Below are 17,368 nucleotides of genomic sequence, written 5' to 3'. Positions count from 1 at the left end.
GGCAGCAGTGAGATGTCAGTGCAGATCCAGCATCAGGATGGCAACGGGCAGAAGGACCTCAGTCTCCTACACCACACTCAGGCTTAGGACGTCCATGCAGGCCAGGGATTGCCAGGAACTGCCCAGGCATAATGGTCAGCCCATTCACAGCAGAATCTCCCGCCCACATTGCCTGAAGGAGTTAAGTCACAATTTCAGAGCCCAACCAAGCAGCCTGAGGTTCAAGTCAGGATGGATATAAAGAGGGCAGACTGGAGAGGTGGGGAAGCACACTGGTGAGAAGAGAGACCCCAAATGGCCTTTGGCAAGTCAGTTTAACATTTCACCTGCATCGTGGTGTGTGTGTGTGTGTTTTAATATATTTTTATTGATTTCAGAGAGGAAGGGAGAGGGGAAAGAGAAACATCAATGTTGAGAGAGAATCATTGATCGGCTGCCTCCTGCATGCCCCCCACTGGGGACCAAGCCCGCAACCCTAGCATGTGCCCTTGACCGAAATCAAACCCAGGACCCTTCAGTCCGCAGGCTATTGCTCTATCCACTGAGCCAGGGCTCATGGTGTTGTTTTAAAGATAATACATGTATTTAAAGTGAGATAATACATGTATTAGAACAGTGTCTGGCAAATAATAAGAGCTTAATACATGGTTGTTATTGTCTAAATTATTTTCTGCTAGACTTAAGAGACCAAAAAACAAAAAGGATATATAGGAAAAGTGAAATATTGGGGGGGGGGAGTAACAAATACTCATATTGACCACACTTTCTACCTCATAGAAGGCCTGAACTCGTGCAGTACTTAAAGTTGTTTTTGTTTTACATTATGAAAGGAAAATCTAATTATGTATAATCACATGGGAAAGACTCTTTCTTGTCCTCTGGGGAAGCGCAATCTAATCTGAAAGCTTTTTAAATATTGAGTGGCCAGCTCCTGTCCTCCAACCAGCCCTGAAGAGATCTGTCTGTCGCCCAGTCATTTTTGGTCTGCTTGCTCTAACTGAACATGTGCTCCCTGAGAGCCCTTGAGAAGACATGTAATAGATATGATAAAGGCCGAGCACATCCCACAGTCATGGCGTCTCTGCTTCTCCAAGGAGGCGGAGAGGCTTTGCATGACAATTAATTATTCACACTTTCTCTCCTTCTCCTCAAATACTTGGTTTCCTATCGAGCTCCACGGAGGCAAATTTTCTCTGGGGCGTGTGTAACCTAGCACCGGTGACAGTTAGGCGCTGCCTTCTGTGGCTCTTAGAGCCTGTTTATTTTAGGCTCACATGCACTGGGCACACGCTGGCGATGGCTAGGGCATACCAATGCCACTACTCATTCTCCTTCCTCTTCTGGGGCAGGGTTTTAGCCACTGACATGTCCCTGGTTCTTACCATGCAAAGGCAGGAGCTCTGGCGTCGGGTCAGTTGGCTGCACCCGGAACTGCCCAGGCTAGCGCTTGAGCTGGAGCTTGGCCCAGCGCCTTTCCGCCCCACCCTCTGCTCTGAGGCTGGGCATCTTGCCCTTCAGTAAAGCTGTGAACATTCACTCATCCGTGCAGCTCAGTGAGGCTTTTGTTACCATTCTCTGGGAAACCTTTGTGCAGCTGGTAGAGGCGGTGCGGCACTGAGCTCCCTGACAACTCTTGGAGACTCAGAGGCTACCTTACTTACCCCAGGTCTCTTCACACCCAGGCCGCTCACACCCGCCTGCAGACTTGTTCTGTGTCACTCTCTGATTTCCTTTCCCTGTTACACCCACCTGCAGTGCTAGCCTGTGTCAGTTTCCCTCAAGGGCAGTGTTCAGATCTAAACACTTGGGCATGTGCCATCGGGGAGGTGGTTTCTGGATAATCTTTCTCAGAAACCCAGGGCCAGAAGAAAGAGATGTAAATGGCTGTCCAAGGCATGAAGTTATTGGCTGGCAGCCAAGAAGCCAACCGGTTAGAAGGAAGTAGGGGAGCAGTAGAGAGAGGTGAAGTAGTAGCAGGGTGGCCAGAGATGGCAGGAGAGTGACAGTGGCTCGTTCTGCTGTGGAATGAGTACCGCAGAGAGCTTGAGCATACCTCTCTGCAGAGCTGTGGGGTGACTGTGCACACAAAGTCAGACGCTGGGTGACTGGGAAAGGTTACTCTACATCTTTGAGCCTCGACTTCCTGCTCTCTAAAATGGGGAGAATAATTGATTTCCCCCCCACCCCCACCTCTTTAGGGTTATTGTGAAGATTAAATAAGTTCATACATGTAGAACACTAAAAAAGTGCCAGCCCACCCACAGTGAATGTCATACAAGTGTTAGCAAATAGTGTCACCACAGGTACATGGCCACATGCACACCCTGAGTGTGGGGCAGGATCTTTTTTTGGGGGGGGGGGGGCGGGGCAGGGTCTTAACAGGACTGCCTGACTGCTCTGACAGCCTCTTTTCCTAAACGTTCTTTCTGCAACATGTATCCTTTTTTCCCCATCACAGAAATCATCTGTAGTTTTCTCAAATAAGTTTCATCCTCAAATTGTTCTAGGCCTTTCTGCCCCTTTCCATCTATATTGAGCACTCAGTAATGTTTGGCATAGTCAGTGCCTCCGCTGTTGGGAGGTCAAGGCACCATGGAAAAGTGAGATGTGCGTTTAGATGATTACTGGAGTTACTGACTGATGGAAAATTTCAGTGGTTTGCATTTCACTGCTTTTGTTTCTACTGCAGTTCTGCTGATAGCGATGCTAATAATGTTCAATGAAACAGAAAGTAGCCAGGTGAGCAGAAAGAGCAAGCAAAGTAAAGAACCATAATAATTCATGAATTTGGATTGTTTTTTTAAGCCATCATGATTAATTTTTCCTGATTCAAATGAATATGGGGGCACACACTTATGAGTTAACTGCATAAAAATAGGAATATGTACTAAAGGTAACTGGCCCATCTTTAAATTCAGCCCATTACCTCAGCAAAACACAGGTCCAGGTACCAACAAGACACTTCTCCTAGAAGTCATTCAGACATCTCAAGCCAACACGGGCAAAGTGGAACTTACTATCTTTCCCCACAAACCTACCCTTCTTCTGAATGTTTCTTAGTTCAGTTAAACATCGACATCAGACCACTTGCTCGAGTTGGAAGTATCAAGGTATACACGTCTGCTTTTCCTGCTCCCCACGCCCATGCACATGTGCCTCCTAAATAGCTTCTGAATCCATGCCCTTCCGTACACCCAATGACTCTGCCTGCATTTATAATAGAGCTGTGTAACCATCACCCCAAACGGTGGCTTAAAACAGCAGTCATTTGTTATTTTCCATGTGTGTTGGGTCAGCTCATATAGACCACGCTTAGCTGGTTGCTCATACTCTGTGTCTTTGGGTGTCCGCGGTTGGCTGACGTAGGTGGGCTCAGCTGGGGTGCCTTTGCTCCACGTATCTCTCATCCTCCTTTCCGGCACCAGTGGGCTGGCTTGAGTATGTTTTTCTCATGGGAATGTCAGAAGCACAAGAAGGCAAGCCAAAGCATGTCGCTCTTGACTCTTCCTGTTGGCCAGCCTGGGTATATGGTCTCATCCAAAATCAAAGAGTGAAGAATCGCACTTCACCCACTGGGTGGGAGGAACTACAAAGTCACATGGCAGAGAGCAAAGGGACAGGGCAGGGTAAAGGAAATGCTTTTTAGAGGACCACGGCCTGTGCGTGTGCAGGTCATGCACCACAGAATTCTCAGGGTGCGCTGTTCACACCACAGTCTGTGTAGTGGACTTCCATAGTACTCAGTGGCACCAGCTTCCTTATCTCCCCAGTGCCCAGTACATATAAATTGCTCAAGAAATGTGTGAATGAAAGAGTAAATGAGAAAGAAGGTAACAACAAATTGGACTAACTATTCCCAAGTGACATATCTGATAGTCAAAGTTGGGATTAAAATTCAGATAGCTTTTGATCCAACAAAATTAAAACCATGTTATTACAGGTGCATATGATAGAATGTATCTGTAAGCTAACTTGGAATGTCTTGTTTACCTACAACAACAAAAAAATTACCTTTCATTTTGTGAACTAATCAAGATTATGGTTCCTTAAAGCACATCATACTTCTTAAAAGCTATTGACTGCATAAATGGCCCTATGCATAACACCCTAGGGGACATTGTGAGACGGGTATGAAAACTGGTCTGGTTCTACATGACTCTAACCCCCCAAGTCACAATAGAACTAAAGATTTCTTTTAAAAAAAGATTTCTTGATTGTCCTTGGATGAGTCATAAAGCTTATATAAATGCAAATAGAGCCCATAGTTTAAAAGAACAAAACTTTTATCAGGTAATTTGATAAAATATGCTGAGTATTTGTGAATTATAATTATGCCCGTGTGGCCAGCAAACTGTTCACCCTGTGGGAAAGTGTTGCCACGTTAAACAGTCAACTTCACACTTAGAATTTGAAATTTCCCAATGTTCTGCCAGAGGACATCGGGAGGGTAACTGACCCAGTTAGGATGTGTGGGCTTCTGGGTGGACATGGCCTGAGGAGAGGCCCAAAGAAAAGCGTTACACGGGCAGTAATGGTCCCACCTCGAGTCCCCCACCCCTACCCATAGCCCCAGTAAGCTCCGACAGAGGGCTCTGGGCTTGTCCCTGGATTGCTCCTCCCTGGGTTTCCAGCAGCAAAGAGATCATGACCAGGCCACCCCCACCATCAGGACGCTGTTGGCAGGATGCCTCAGTTAGAGTAAGTGCTTAGCACAGCACCCAGCATAGGGCATGAAGAAAGGATTCCATAAATGTTTGTGAAATGAGTGAACAAAATAAACCAATGAAATAAGCAAACGAAGGGAGTAGCCTATCTAATAAAGAGGGAATATGCTAATTGACTGTCACACCCTCACAAAGATGGCAGCACCCACAGCCAATAAGGAGGGAATATGCTAATTGACACGCCCTCAAAGATGGCAGCGCCCACAGCCACAAGATGGCGGCTACCAGTCCCCGCAGCTCCCCAGCCGCCCAGGGCTGGCCCAAGGTGCAGGCAAGCCTTGGATGGTGGCTGCCCAGCCGATGCCTGAGGTGCAGACAAGCCTTGGATGGCGGCTGCCTAGCCAATGCCTGAGGTGCAGGCAAACCTTGGATGGCAGCTGCCCAGCCGCCCAGGGCTGCCCAAGGTTCAGGTAACCAGGGCCGGCTGAGGCTTGTGCTGCCGACAGTGGCAGCATCAGAAGTGTGATGGGGCGTTGCCTTCCCCTGATCACGGGGTCGCCTCCTGCCCCTGAGGGCTCCTGGACTGTGAGAGGGGGCAGGCGGGGCTGAGGGACCCCCTCTCCAGTGCATGACTTTTCATGCACCGGGCCTCTAGTAATGGTATAAGGAACATTTGTGGGGTAAGGCACTGCAATCACTTCAGGAAATACTAAATGGTATACACTTAAGGCTACTGGGCCTGTTATCCCTTCCAGGTCAATGGGGACTTGACTTGCTACTGCCCAATACATTCAACCTGATGAAGTACAGCACCGCAGTTCTCCTAGCACTGCCCAGCGGGGGAACCGTTCACAGCGCTAAGTTCTTCAGCTTTTGGCAGCTAGGGTATTGCAACAGTGGTTTTTGCACATGAACCTGGGATCAGAAAACCATAGCAATTGTGGAGTCAGTTCAGTTAGAATTTAGCGTCTCTTCCTGCCAAGGCTTTGCATGTCATCATTGCAGGACCCCAGGAAGTAGTCACAATTCGGGGCTTTCTTTTGTTTTTCTTTTTGTGCTCCCAGGTGAGCTCTCCGTGGAGGAGGCACAGGACCCTTTCCTGGTTAGCATCCACATAATCGCAGACCCAGGGGAATCCCAGCCCCTGCAGGAGGCCATCGACCGGGTCTTGGCTTGGATCCACCCAGACCTGCAGCTGTTCCGGGTCTCGGAAAGGAGGGCTTCCCGGCGGCGGAGGAGGGCCCCGAAGGCGAAGGCGAAGGCGGCGCAGCCCGCCCTCGCGGTGGTTCTCTTTCTGCAGGAGGGCTCCGGCGACGAGCCCGTCCTGCAGCTGCACCGCGCGCTGCAGCGGCCGCCCTGGCGCCACCACCACACGGAGCGCGTGCCGGGCAGGCTCCTGCCCTACCTGCCCTGCAGCCAGGACTTCTTCACGCTGGCGCCCGGGACTCCGCTGTGGGCCATCCGGCCCGTGCACTACGGCAGGGAAATCGTGCGCTTCACCATCTACTGCCGCCACGACAACTACGCCGACATCCTCCAGTTCTACGAGCTGATCCTCAGGCGGAGCCCCAGCCAGAGGAAGGTGGACTTCTGCATCTTCCCCGTTTTCTCCAGCCTGGATGTGGACATCCAGTTCTCCCTCAAGAGGCTGCCCTGTGACCAGAACCCCGTCCCCACCGACAACTCGGTGCTGGAGTTCCGCGTCAAGGACATCGGCGAGCTCGTGCCCCTCCTGCCCAACCCCTGCAGCCCCATCAGCGAGGGGCGTTGGCAGACCGAGGACCACGACGGGAACAAGGTCCTTCTGCAGGTACCCTGGGGGGGGAAGTCTGTCCGTGTCTGTCTCCCTGTCTGTGTGGGGGGCACAGAGAAAAAGTGGGTCGGCCCTGCCAGGACCCCTACCTGTTACAGAGCAACGAGTTAGGAAAAAGGAGGGGTCAGTGACCCCCTGTCTGGCCTCAGACTGTGCCAAGGAGTTCGTACAATACCTAAGCAAGAGGAGGGCTCTTTCTGGCGGTTCCTTTCATGTCACTGCTGTGGCCAGGTGCCTCAGGCAGGCAATGCCAACGCCTGCCCCGCCGCTTCGCCCACCTGCGTTGGAGCACCCGCTGAGGGCGTGTGGCTCCGGGGGATCCCAGGTGAGCTTATATCCCAGGGGACTTGTTAGTAAAGATTCCGGGATCCACCCCCTCACATTTAGGGAGTTTTACCAGCGTATTCTTCAGTCCCACAAAGGAACTTAAGGAAAACCCATCTATTGTGAAATCTGTCACATTCAATAGAGAAGATATCTGTTTTCTTCTCCACTCTGCTGCCACCTCACCTGCCCTTCCACTGCTGGGCAGTAGGTTGTTAAAATTCAGTGATCACTTGAAAAATGACTTTCTCGTACACATTGTAATGAGTGAGTGATGCCTTTGGACCTTGTGGTTTCATTGAGCTTGGGAAAGAATGAGTGAATGCCTTTGAAGGAAATGGGTGCAGGAGACTCTCCTGTTCCTTCCATGGTCTGTGTCTTTGCTCAGTTACCGGACCCCTTTTTCCTCTCCACCTGCCGATGGGTGTCCAACGCTCTTTCAAGATCATTAGTTATACCCTAGAATTCAAAATTCAACATACAGATTTAAGACTGTCCTACACCTGGCCCTGCCTGATAAATGCTTTCCAAACCTAGGCTTTCTTGAATCAACATGTAAATCAGTTAAAGGAATATAGGAATTTGTTTTTCTGAGAATCCTCTTCTGTCTCAGTTTTCACTTTTGGTTACCTGCAAGGAGAAAGTTGATATCAAATTAGGGACCATTGTCTTGAAAGGTGCTGTTTGTAGTTACTTGAATCACAGGAAAAGTTTCAGTTTTTGTTGGTTTTGTTATTAAACATCAGAACTGTAACCCACATATCACAAAATGAAGTGAGAACTTGGCATGTGTCAGATAACTGACTCAAATGACAGCCAGGACACCATTGCTCAAGTCGGAAAGGTCACCTTGAGATAGTTACTATTTATAGAAAATAGAGAATTTTCAGAATTTCCTTTGAACTGTACAGATAAGTAAATAATATTGCTCTTTTATTTGGTGAACTAAAAGCTGGCTAACATTTTCTCTATAATCCCTTTTGAAATGTGAGAAAAAATTTTCTTCTGGTTTGAAGACTGCCAATTCTTTATGCAGAATATAATGCAGTTGAATAAGTAAAAGTTAAAGGAAAGTTTTGCTTATACCAAAAAAAAAAAAAAAAAAAAAAAGAATGTGATTGTTTCTGAAGGAGCTCTTCCTTTTTATAATCATTAGGATGTTTTTTCTGTTGATCCCTATAATAACGTAAGTGACAGAACAGAGTGTGGAAGCTTGGCCCGGACTCTGCTCAAAGGAACCATTGAAAGAATATTTCAAAGCGCATCCACACATTTAAATGGTAATAAAATCTGTACAGGTACAGGCTTTTGAAGTTACAGCATCAGAGTGTGAAAAGGGTAAGAAAAATGATTTGTATCTTGGGCCTCAGGAATGCAGGCCTTTATTCAAAATAGTAGTATATGGAGGAGTTAAATTAATGTGGGCAGAAATGACTAATAGCCCCCTCATAAATTTTGATTATGGCCATTTGAACAGGTTACTGTTACTCCATCACTGCAGAAAGCAACCTTCTGCTCTAGCATGAGATTCACACCTGCCCATCTCTTTAACTTTTTAAAGTAAAAATTTATGTTTCAGTCTTTAGCAAAATTAAGATATTTAGATCATGGGGGAGTGGTGAAGTTGAGAGAGCTCATTTTTATCTACATTTTCATTAAGGTATATATTTCCCGAATTCCATGTTTAACTATAATTTTAATTAAATGCTTTTGTTTGATTGAGTAGAATTATACATTAAAGAAAAATCTTTGTTGGGTAGTTTTTAATTACTTTCTTAAAATATAAATTGTATTTTTTTTTCAGTGTATATCCTTTTATTTTAAATTGTATTTTATTTCCTCATCCTGCCTCACTGATTTAACATTCCATATTTCAGAGACCTCTTCCTCCCATTTAATTTCCCTGGAGGAGAAAGCTGAGAGGTTATTTTCTGGGAGCTACTCACTCTCTTATAAGAATTTGGAAATGTTTTTACTGAGATATGATGATATAAAGCAAGCCTTCCTCCTCCTGAAACTCATCTCTCCATCTTTCTTGGCATTGCTGGTTCAGAGGAATAGGCAGGAGGTGGCATCAGAAGTTGTCTGAGATCCCTCTGAAAAAGGCATCTTAGAAATTTGCATTAATACCTGATGATACTAAACTGTAGTTTTCTGGAATCAAGGTCTGTGTTTGTGAATCCACATCTCCTAGAACTAAAATAACATTGACTATAAACATAATAGGTTCTCTTTAGATGTTTTTCTTTACTTTTTATTGAAGGGTAATATAAATTTTATCATATAGAAAGTGTACCTGTCATAAATACACAGCTCAGTGAATTCTCACCAATTGAACATTTGTGTGAGCAGAATCCAGATGAAGAAACAGAACAGAGACACTCCTGGGGCTCCCTTCCCTTAAATCAGGGGTGGGATACACCCGACCTGGGGGCCATATAAGGCCCTCGAAATCATTTGGTCTGGCTCTGCCAAGGTATTAGGGGTGAGTTAATTAAATGTTTGATCAAATGTAGCAGGCTAATTTTTAAGTTGATAATTTTGTATAGCCGGCGGATGATGATATGAATATCCAAATGGCCCCTGGCAGAAAAAAGGTTCCCCACCCCGGCCTTAAATGAACATATTAATTACTCTATGTTGCTTTAAAGGTGGGGAGAAGTACCTAATCTGAAAAGTTGGGAATATGGGTATGTTTTAATTTTTTTGTACTTGTAGGTAGATCTCACATTTTTAAAACACGATTTAAGATGGCTGACAAAGATATAAACCACATAAGAAGTTTAGTAAAAATTATTAGATACCCAAGGGATTTGAAGTAGAGGAAAATATTGATAGGAAAGTAAGATAAACCCAGTGTGACATCCAAAATGCATGTCATTTTCTGTATGCTGTCTAAGGCTGTGCTGTAAGTTAGTAGTCACTAGCCATGTGTGGCCATTTAAATTTAAATTTTAAGCTAATTAAAAGTAATAAAACTTAAAATTCACTAGACACATTTTAAGTACTCAGTAGCTGCATGTGGTTACTGGCTACCATATTGGATAACACAAATACAGAAAATTTCCGTCATGAAAGAAAGTCCTCTCGGAGAATGTGATTCCAGAAATAAGCCCCAAATTTGAGTTTTATAGCAGCAAAAGCAAAATGGAAAATCATCAGTGACATGATTTAGAGTCTGTAGGTAAAAATAAACATGTTCTAGATGCACAAGTATCCCTGGTTCTGAGTCCTGGAGTAGTGTTCCCACAGCTTCTCATGTTCGTAGTGGTGTCGACAGCCAACCACCAACCATCCCTCTACAACTACAGCAGTTCTCACAAGGCTTTTCCTTAGATGGTGCCTGCAGTGTGAGCCAGGGTGCCCAGCCAGGGGTTGGTGCAGAAAAGCCACTGCCCTGGAGGAGGCTGGGCAAAACAAGATGGTCCCTCCTGCAGCTCCTAGGGGCTTAGCTTAATCCTAGAGGGAGGGATGATCTCCCAAAATTTGTTTCTCTCAGTCAGGCTTTCGGTAGATAGTGAATAACAGTGAGCTTGGCTTTTCTATTCCGAGCCGAGGACCTGCGGTAGCCCTGTTGCATGTAGCTGGTAAAGAGCAGAGTCCTATGTCCTGTGACTCAGCCAAGTTGGACTATATGCTGACATCTTCTTCGTCCTGAGGAGCCTGATAAGTACAAGGGCCTGAATGGAAGGCCACTCTCCTTTGGAGAATTGCCATGGGAGTGTCAATTTAAAAAAGCTGTTCCATTTTCATTTTTTGAGGAAACTCCATACTGCTTTCTCCACAGTGGCTGCACAAATCTGCATTCCCACCAACAGTGCACAAGGGCTCCCTTTTCCCCACATCCTTGTCAACACTTGTTGTGGATTTAATGATGGTAGCCATTCTGACAGGTGTGAGGTGATATCTTATTGTGGTTTTAATTTGCATCTCTCTGATGATTAGCGACTTTGAGCATTTTTTCATATGTCTGTTAGCCATCTGTATGTCCTCTTTGGAGCAGTGTCTATTCAGGTCCTTTGTCCACTTTTTAATTTGATTGTTTTGTTTTTCTGACCCCACCCTGACTGTGCAGGCCTCTGTCCTTTGCCCATGAACCCAGTAGTGACCTGGGCATTCCTTCTACCAGTGCTTCTCAGACTTCAGCAGGTATAAAAATCACAGGTTCCTGGGGCCCACCTTCGGAGACTGATCCGGGAGGCCCGGGGCCAGGCCTGAGACCCTGCGTTTGTAGCCAGCTCCCTGGTGCTGCTGCCTGAAGCACCCTTTCTGCATGTGCATCAGGCACAGGATATGCTAAGGCAGGACACCCAGTCATTGCTTCATGTTTTATACCAATGTCTAGGGCAAGTTCACTTTAAAGTATATTATAGTTGTACTTAGTAGGAGGTTTAGGACAGAGCTTCAAGAGTACAAGTCACAATATTGTGGTGATCATATTACTATATATATAAACATGTTGTACACTAAAACTAAAATGTTTAATGTCAATTACTTTCAATTAAAGTAAAATAAGAGTACAAGTTGTAAGAGGATGAGCAGACCTTCCTGAAACTGTTTTATCCTGCTCCCAGTTTCAAGCCTGATGTCCCTTGCACAGCAGCTACTCAACAGACATTAGCCTGTCCTTCCTCCCCCGTGGGCTCTGGTATCTCCGGGCAGGGTCCAGTGACCATGGGTTAGGGCATCCACACCTGGAAGCAGGAAGATACCACATGAACAGGAGGCCACTGGACACAGCAGCTCGCTCCACCCGCCCAGGGTTTGTGGCTCCCAGTACAGACTGAAGACAATGGTTGTTCCCCATAGACCGCATTGCACATGCTGGGCTAGTTGACCTCTGCAGATTACCCAGGTGCCTGAAGGTCACCCCCAGGAAATCATTTCCCAGAACATTACCTGGGTCTCATATTGTTGCAGAATGTGTGTGAGTGACATCATAGCCCTTTCAGGCCTGAGAGGAAAGGCATCTTCTTTTAAGAAGACAAAGAGAACCTTCATTATAAGCCTTGGTGGGACCTGGAACCAGACCTTGAGGCAGAGGGAGGAAAGTGAGGAATTTTAAGCAATATTTTCTGCTCTCAGTTCTGAGAGCATCTTCTCCCCTGGGCCTGCCTGTCTCGTTTGGCTTACTTAGTATGGTCTGAATAGGGCTCTACTTCTGAAGAGGAGATGTTGGCGGTAGATCTGGAAGGAAGTGCTGCTGTGTCTGATTGTGGCAGGTGGCTCCCAGCAACCTGGGCCTGTCTCCTGCAGACCAGCCGAACTATGCCTGTGAATAAACTGCAACACAAATAGACAGCCCAGCGCTTTCGGGAGCCATTACAGTCAGCAAAAACTTTGAATATCTCCTCTCAGCCAGACGTGGGACTGGAGGGTGACAAAGACGGACAACAGAGTCCCTGTGCTCCCAGTCCAAGCTGGCTTAGATCATTCCATGGGTTATGACATGTGCGAGCCCTGGTACAGGAGGATGGGGTGCAGTGGGTGGGCTCCAGAGGGACCCCTCCCTCCAGGGCTGGGAAACCAGGAGACTAAAGCAGAAACTTTCTGGAAGCCAGCAAGCAGATGGGGTTTGGACCTTAGGTCCCACAGATCCAGACCAAATCCTGTTTGGTGACCTAACAGCTCTGTCAGGTTGGCCTAAACTTAAAACATCAGGCGAAATAACTCAGCTTTAATTTCCAATGGGTTTTCCTCCCATGTTAATATATTTTTATTAGAAAGAAAACCAAAGTACCCCAAAATTTTGTGGCAATTAGAAACTTTTTTTTTAATGACTCTATTACTACCACCATAACAGCATTTTGGCACATTTTCTTCCAGTGTTTTTGTCATATAAATGTATATGTCAGTTTTCTTTAAAATTTTTTTTCCCTTTTTCTTCCTCATTTATTCCCAAAAAAATGTACCAAAGGAAACTTTTCCTAAATGGGCTTCAGACTTTTGATCAGTTTTCTCTTTCCCATCACCAGCCTTCCACCCTCCCAAATGGAAGGCCAAACATTACTTTGACTTTAAGGAAATTTTCACCTGACTTTTGTCTTCATGCTGAGAGAATGAGCCCCGGAACCTCTGGAACATTATGTAAAGGGGTTCTGTCCCCCACAGTGTACTCAGATATAGCTGTGCCCCCCCCTCCAAAAAAAAAAGTCTAGGTTCCACTAGTTTGGACAAATTGGAACCCATGGGGACAAATTAGAACCCAGGTTTGTCTGTCACCACCTCAACTTCCTGCGATTTGGTGACCTGAAGAGAAGCTGGCATCCTTTGGCATAGACCTAAAGCGCACCTGCCCAGGTTCACTTTGGCAGAGACAATTTTTCACCAGTCCAATTGGCTTGGTGTTCTGGATGTTTCACCTGATAATGTTCTCAGGCAGATGGGGCTTGCAGTCAAGGTCTATTTTGGGGTGGGGCCACTTCCTGGACTCTGAGGTTGGGGGTTAGGGTGGTGACAGTGGCTGAGAATAGTCGGATAGGACTGTTGGCTTGGTTCCCTGTCCAAAGGAGGCTGTAGGATGTGTTTCATGGTTGTCTGGAGTCTCTGGTCAGGCTTAGTAGACATTGGTGCCTAGGTACCATACTTAGCAGTAGGCAGGGCAGGAAGTAGCTCCTCTGCACTGGTGGTTCAGCAGAACGTCCCAAGGTCTGCCTGGCTCATTGTTTGGGGACCCGAATCAGGCTAGACTGTGCACTGAATTTCCTGACCAGATGGGCCACCAGTTTTGCTCTGCAGATGGGAAACCCCATGCTGTGATCTCTGCTCAGTGCCACTGCCGCAGCAGCTGCAAGATGGGCTGCTCAGCTCCCTGTGTGCTCCCGCAGGTCTCCAGGATGGGCAGGCTGGAGATTGTCTTCATCGGTGGTGGGGCTGCAAATTAGTTTCCAAATTAGTTTTTGCCCACGTGGGCCCCACACAGGCCCCAAGGCTGGCAAGGCTCTTGTTTGAGGACCAAATTAGGCAGAACTATGCACCAAATTCCCAGGCCTGACAGGTGAGTAGGGCTGCTGGCTGGGTTCTCCACTTGTGTTCCACTATTGCAAATGGGCTCCCCGAAGCTCTGGTTAGGTTTCCAGGTCAGATTGGGCTGCAGGATGTATTGAGCTTTGGGTGTAACAATAAATTACCTTCCCTGCATGGTTAGAGCTGCAGAACAGGCCCCAGCGCCAGCAAAGCTCTTTATTTCACTATCAAGTCAGACAAACATGCACACTAAGCTCCCTCCTGCACAGACGGGGCAACCATCTTGGCTCTGCAGACACAGAGCCACTGATCAGGTTCTCCATTCAAATGCTGCTGTAATCAGTGCTGCACGGTGGGCTACCAGGATGCCCCGGAGCTCTGGTTTGATTTCTTGCTTAGCAGGGTTGGAGACTATATTAACAGTGGGAAGAGCTATGGATTAGCTTCCCAGCCGTGGGGGCAGGGGAGAGGGTCTTGCACACATAGGAGGCCCCAAAGCTGACAAGAACTCTTACTTGGGGAACTGATCAGGTAGACCTCTGCACCAAACTCTGTCCCGGCAGTCACCAGCTTATCTCTGCAGATGAGCAGTGACAGTAGACCTGACAATGGAGATGGCTACTAAGTGTGGATGTACTGGACGAAGGGATGACTCATGTCCGGGAGGGAGGGAGCTGGACGGCACGAGAATTCATCATGCTACTCAGAATGGAACACAATTTAAAACTTAGGAATTGTTTGTTTATTTTTGGAATTTTCCATTTAATATTTTTGGACCACAGTTGAGCACAGGTAACTGAAACCGTGAAAAGCGAAATCGTGAATAGCTGGACTACTGTAGTTGTTAGACGTTCTCCTTGTGAGGGAAGCGAAATCAAGGAAGACCTGTGTCCTCATCTTGGTGACATCATTCCAAGAGACAGGATCTAGAATAGTAAATCCTAGCACATAGTAAGGTTATTAAGTGTTGTTTGCTGTTGCCCTTGTTATCATCATTACCATTCTCATCACCGCCACCATCATCACTACAGCTACTATACCACTTGCCCCAGGCCACAAAGCTAATAAGTGAACCAGTAAGGGTTCAAATGCACGGAGGTGGCCCTGCTATTAGCTAAATTTGGTGACTGCTAAGGGAAATCCCAACTTCAGGGGCCTCTCTCCAGACCACAACAAAGAACCTTTGTGCCTGAAACCAGAATTCAGGGTGCTTGATTGGTACATGTAAGCATGTGCCTATCTCAGCCACATACATAGGATTTACTTAAATTATTCTTAGGAAATGCAGGTTGAAAATGGAGGAGTAAAATGTTAGGAAAGCCACAAATTGCTTTCAGGTGGTTCAGCAAAAAACTATATATAAATTCTATTACATATAAGTACTATTAGACATATATGTATACATATAAATAAATGAAATTATTTAAAATGGTATAAATATATAAAATATATCCATACATATGTAGATAAAGGAAGTAAAACAAAATAATTGTGTCTAAGTTGATCCTTGTACTATTCTTTCAACTTTTTTATATTTAAATAATAAAACATTGGAGAAAGGTGTACATATTTCCAGCCATATTTAGTTTTAGGTACCTTTCATCAGTAGAGTCCATTGCATAGATATTGTCAGATTTTTATTTAGAATACAAATTCGTGCACCAGTGGGGTCCCTCGGCCTGGCCTGTGGGATTGGGCCTAAACCGGCTCTTCAACATCCCCCAAGGGGTCCCGGATTGCAAGAGGGCAGAGGCCAGGGTGAGGAACCCCACCCGTGCACGATCAGGGCCCGGGGAGGGACTGTGGGAGGACTCCAGGGCATGTCCGGCCCTTCTCGCTCAGTCCCTGATCGGGCAGATCCTAGCAGCAAGCTAACCTACCAGTCGACTATCTGCCCCCTGGTAGTCAGTGCACATCATAGAGACTGGTCGACTGTCTGCCCCCCTGGTGGTCAGTGCACGTCATAGCAAGTGGTTAAGCAGCCTTAGCATATCATTAGCATATTACTCTTTGATTGGTTGAACAGCTGACCGGCTGACTGGACACTTAGCATATTAGGCTTTTATTATATAGGATATAAAAACTATCATACACTAGGTAAATTATAAAACAAAAACAATGCTCTCTACTCCTAAATTGGGTATCTACAGCTGCATTTTAATATGCATTAGTGACCAGGAGTCCTCCCATCTGACCCCAAAGCCCATTGAGTTGGGGGGCTCAGTAATGCTCCAAGGAAGCACGTGCAGTTTTTTGTTTATGGCAAAACTTGGCAACTAAACTTTAGAAGAAGGTGTTAAGGCCCTTATGGGCCATGTGGAGTAAAGATTTGCAATGCTGTAAGTTTAAGGCCATAGTAAAATGTCTGCAAGTAGGAAAGAAAGTAGTATGGACAGAAACTTGAGTATTATCATGCTAAAAGACAAGGCCACCTACTTGGGAAGATATTTTCAGAATTTGTTGTGTTTTAGAGACGTTGGTCAACCTGAGCTTCCAATTTAAAATGTAGTTTAGAATTCATTTGCAGTTTTAAGTTGAGGAATATAAGGGTAAGTTTTGGTAGATTTGTAACATCGAAACATTTAAGAGGATTCAATATTTGCCATGTTTATATTTTAACTAATTAGATTTACAAAAGTTACGTATGTGCTTAAAGGTTTTGTTTATCAAACTACTGAATGACTTAAAGAAAATCAATGATTAAATGCATAAATGCAGTTGTTAAAGGAAATTAGCTAATTAAGCAGAAAGTGCGTTTTTTAAATGTGTTAATTGCTAGATTAGTTAGCGGAGTAATAAGATTTGAGAGTTGAACTTAAATCAGTAAGTTTAGAAAAAATGGGCTTGAAATTAGTAACTTTATGTAATTGGTATTAATTTTTCAAAAGTAGCTTTTGGATATTTTTCTGTGCACAAAAGCAGAGCAGAAACCTACATTGGTACTCAGATTTTAACTGAGCAACTAATGGAAGGTTAATTTAATTCCAGCCAGAACTCATCCACGTATAAGCCAGGTCTGGTCCTCAAGACAGTGGAGGGTCCAAGGACCCAGCTATTGAACTGGGTGTGCTCAGGACCAGTGAGACAGTTCTGAGGGCTCACTCTCACCCGTGGCGTTCCAAGATAGGTCCTCTTTACTCAGGGCTTTCCCAGATCCCATGGGAATGGGGGTCTGTCCCATCCCCTCAGTGGTCTTCTGCACCTCCAGGGTGAGCCCCACCTAAAGCAGTGACCCCAGACCCATATTCCTCCTCCTCCCGATACTGCAGCCGGTTAAAGTGGTTAGTAATTCTTCAGGCAAATGGCCAACTGACTACTTGTCAGGTAGTTTCCACATCTGAAAATGCAAACCTGTAATGACTCATTCTTTACAACATATATATTGCATCCAATCCAGTGAAAATGCTTATTTAATTGACTTATTTATTGTGCATCTATCAAGTTGTCCTATCTTTAGGTCCTTCTGTTTCTGCATCTGTCTTTTGAATAGTAAGCACTTCAAAGACGGGATTTTTTTTTAATTTAATATTTTTACTTTCTTTTCAACCACCCAAGAAAGCCCACACAGGATTCTGGCCAGGGGAGCCCCTGAGGACATAAT

General features: G+C 45.7%; 1 protein-coding gene across 2 annotated transcripts in view; it reads left to right on the top strand.

Moving 5' to 3' along the window:
- Positions 1–17,368, top strand: part of FAM124A (family with sequence similarity 124 member A) — a 63,716-nt gene that overhangs the window by 29,946 nt on the left and 16,402 nt on the right. For both annotated transcript variants that reach the window (XM_054720217.1, XM_008152075.3), the window contains exon 3: positions 5,729–6,474. In XM_054720217.1, the coding sequence (XP_054576192.1) occupies positions 5,729–6,474 (746 nt within the window). The remainder of the gene's footprint in view (positions 1–5,728; positions 6,475–17,368) is intronic.

This window comes from Eptesicus fuscus, chromosome 8, assembly GCF_027574615.1.
Source record: "Eptesicus fuscus isolate TK198812 chromosome 8, DD_ASM_mEF_20220401, whole genome shotgun sequence".
NCBI lineage: Eukaryota > Metazoa > Chordata > Mammalia > Chiroptera > Vespertilionidae > Eptesicus > Eptesicus fuscus.
The sequence above is the reverse complement of the archived record's forward strand: the minus strand, read 5'-3'. Positions and strand labels throughout refer to the sequence as shown.